The sequence below is a fragment of the Setaria viridis genome, chromosome 2, assembly GCF_005286985.2.
Source record: "Setaria viridis chromosome 2, Setaria_viridis_v4.0, whole genome shotgun sequence".
NCBI classification, from domain to species: Eukaryota; Viridiplantae; Streptophyta; class Magnoliopsida; order Poales; family Poaceae; genus Setaria; species Setaria viridis.
In genome coordinates, this window is record NC_048264.2 from 13575641 (window position 1) to 13577970 (window position 2330).

A 2330-nucleotide genomic window follows, 5' to 3' on the forward strand; every position below is an offset into this window, starting at 1 on the left:
ACGAAGCAGGGATCGATTTCCACTACTTTCCCCCACCGAAAACGCCGGATTTTGGATGGATTTGGGGGTGGGGCGGCGGGGGCCGGCGCTGGAAGGTGCTGTTGTGTGGTGTGTCTGGAGGAGGAAGAAAGGAGGGAGGGAGGAGGAAGGGAGCCGGCGCGTAGCCCTAGTGCTGGCCCTGCCGCGCCAGGCGGGCTGGCGCGGCGAACGCCCCGCCCACGTCAGCGCCCACCTGGCGCCGCGACTCGCCGCGCCAGTGCATGCGGCGTGGCAGCGTGTTCCTGCCGCGCCAGGCGGTCTGGCGCGGCCAAAAGGGTCACCCCGCGCAAATTACACCCGGGTGAGGTTGTTTTTAAAAATAAAGAAAAAAAGGGTTAAAAATAAAAAAAAGTTTGTGACTTGTACAGAAAAAAAACAGTAGAATAAAAAACTAAAAGCACATCACCTGAAGATATCATCTATGGATAACTTAAGTCGTTTCAAAAAAAGAAATTAAATCTAGTCACAAATGCCATCTTATTATAGAATACAACAAAAAAAATATGATGATTCCACCCTTTTCAGGGATCAGAGAGGAAAAAAGATTATCTAAATCTACAGCTATACCAGCCTCTAATTCTTAAGGACCAAACTGAAACTAGTAGAAATTCGTTAGCTATTTCTAGCTCAGAAAACTGCACAAAAATGTAGCACTTGCCCACGGCTCAACCAAGAACATTATTCCAGGCCGGTGTTCTTATTACTATGATACGACGACTAGATAGCAGGCGCATGGCAATCACTTCTTCACCAGTTGCTCTATTGCCTTGCTTGCCGGCGCTTCAGTTGCCGCCGGGGTCGCACCAGCAGCACTGGCGCTCAGGTCAGCCTTATCACTGGCATCCGTCTTCTTCCCGGCGTCTCCAGCTGTCTGCTTATCGTCTTTGTTGGCATCATTACCATCTTTCTTGGCGCCCATATCCCCATCCTTCTTCTCCTCCTCTTTCTTGGCCGGCGTCGGAGGCGGCACCATGTGAGCTGGTGGGTTCTGCTTGAGTTTCATGAGCACCTGGCGCATGCGGGAGAGGTCGGTAGTCTTGCCGGGCTTGGGACCCTGCACCACCACGATCCCGGGCTTCCGCTGATCCTGCTCCTTCTTCTTGCCCCTCTTCTCCAGCCCCGGGATCTCGTGCGGCACCAGCTCCGAGATCGCCTTCCAGTACTGCCGGTCTGCCTCCTTGTGGAACTTCTCTTGGTTCGCCAGGGACAGCTGATGGTTCCACACAAGCATCAGGATCCAGGATACATTGCGTCATTTGATCGTTATGTGTGTGCGCGTACCTTCTCCCTGTCTCTGTTCTGCGTTCGCTTCGTGTCGCTCGTGAGCTTGCGCTTCTCGAGGAAGGACTTCTTGAACTCATCTGCTTCCGCGATGATCTCGCTGCGCCGCTCCCTCTCCTTCCGTTCCTTCTCCTCCAGCATCAACGCATTCTGGCTGCAAATCAAGCCATTCATTGGCAGATTGCAATCTTCAGTTCAGAAATCGCGCTCGGCATTCGAATGGAAATTTGAGATGGCATGCAATGGGACAAGAACCGATCAGATCACTAACCGGCACCACTCTCGGCGGAGGATGCCCTCCTCCCTCATGGACTCCGGCGGTGGCAGGACGGGACCGTCGTCGGCTGGCCCACTGAACAGGTCCTCGTCGAGGCCGCCGATGCCCCCGCCCACGCCGCCGTGCGCCGCGCCATCCATCACATCCAGGGCGCCCATGACATGCTCCACGCCGTTCACCACGTCCCCGGAGAACCTGTACGCGGCGCCGCCGTTGGAGTCAGGAGGCATGCCGAAGACGCCGTACCCGCCGCCATCGCCTCCGACACCGCCCAGGTCGTCCTCGGACACGGCTGTGCCGAAGGACGAATAGGACGCGGCGAAGCGGTGGCCGCGGCGCATGCCGAGGCCCTGCTGCTCGCCACCGTCCTCGATGACGGCAGGGTCGAAGGGGACGGGCGGTAGCCCGTCGTCATCGCCTACGACGGCCGTGATGGAATCGAAGGAGGACATGATCGCTCGTCGAAACTTGGCTTGGTGGGAGGTTTTGGATCCGACAAGAATGGAGTGGAGGTGAAGGTATGGTGGTTGGTGGACCAGAGGTTGCCAAGTACACAAGTACCGTTATTTTCTCGCGCCCGCAAGTGGCGGGAAACTTTCTTCCCCTCTTTGCCTTATTTTTTCTTGAAATTCGGACATTATTTCTTGAGAAAATTCCTTGTATGCCGTTCAAACCCTACATGTCATCGAAAATTCAACCCTCTCTTCATTACCATTGGAATTTATTTTTTCAT

The 2330-nt window shown here is 55.1% G+C and overlaps 1 protein-coding gene across 1 annotated transcript; it reads right to left on the bottom strand.

Annotated features, from left to right (window-relative positions):
* Positions 1-499: 499 nt before the first annotated feature.
* LOC117845849 (clathrin light chain 3) lies at positions 500-2088 on the bottom strand. Its single transcript, XM_034726933.2, has 3 exons — positions 1592-2088; positions 1321-1474; positions 500-1249 (listed from the first exon to the last, which is right to left on the bottom strand). Exons 1-3 carry the CDS (start codon positions 2047-2049, stop codon positions 779-781), a joined length of 1083 nt encoding a protein of 360 aa, XP_034582824.1. The 5' UTR covers positions 2050-2088; the 3' UTR covers positions 500-778.
* Between the last annotated feature and the right edge of the window lie 242 nt (positions 2089-2330).

What these genes read in the sequence shown, in the direction of transcription:
- LOC117845849 (XM_034726933.2), bottom strand. Translation starts at nt 2,049, where the DNA reads ATGTCCTCCTTCGATTCCATCACGGCCGTCGTAGGCGATGACGACGGG. An exon ending in CTCCGCCGAGAGTGGTGCCG is followed by an intron (nt 1,475 to 1,591) that starts GTTAGTGATCTG and finishes CTTGATTTGCAG; the next exon opens with CCAGAATGCGTTGATGCTGG. An exon ending in AGAACAGAGACAGGGAGAAG is followed by an intron (nt 1,250 to 1,320) that starts GTACGCGCACAC and finishes TGGAACCATCAG; the next exon opens with CTGTCCCTGGCGAACCAAGA.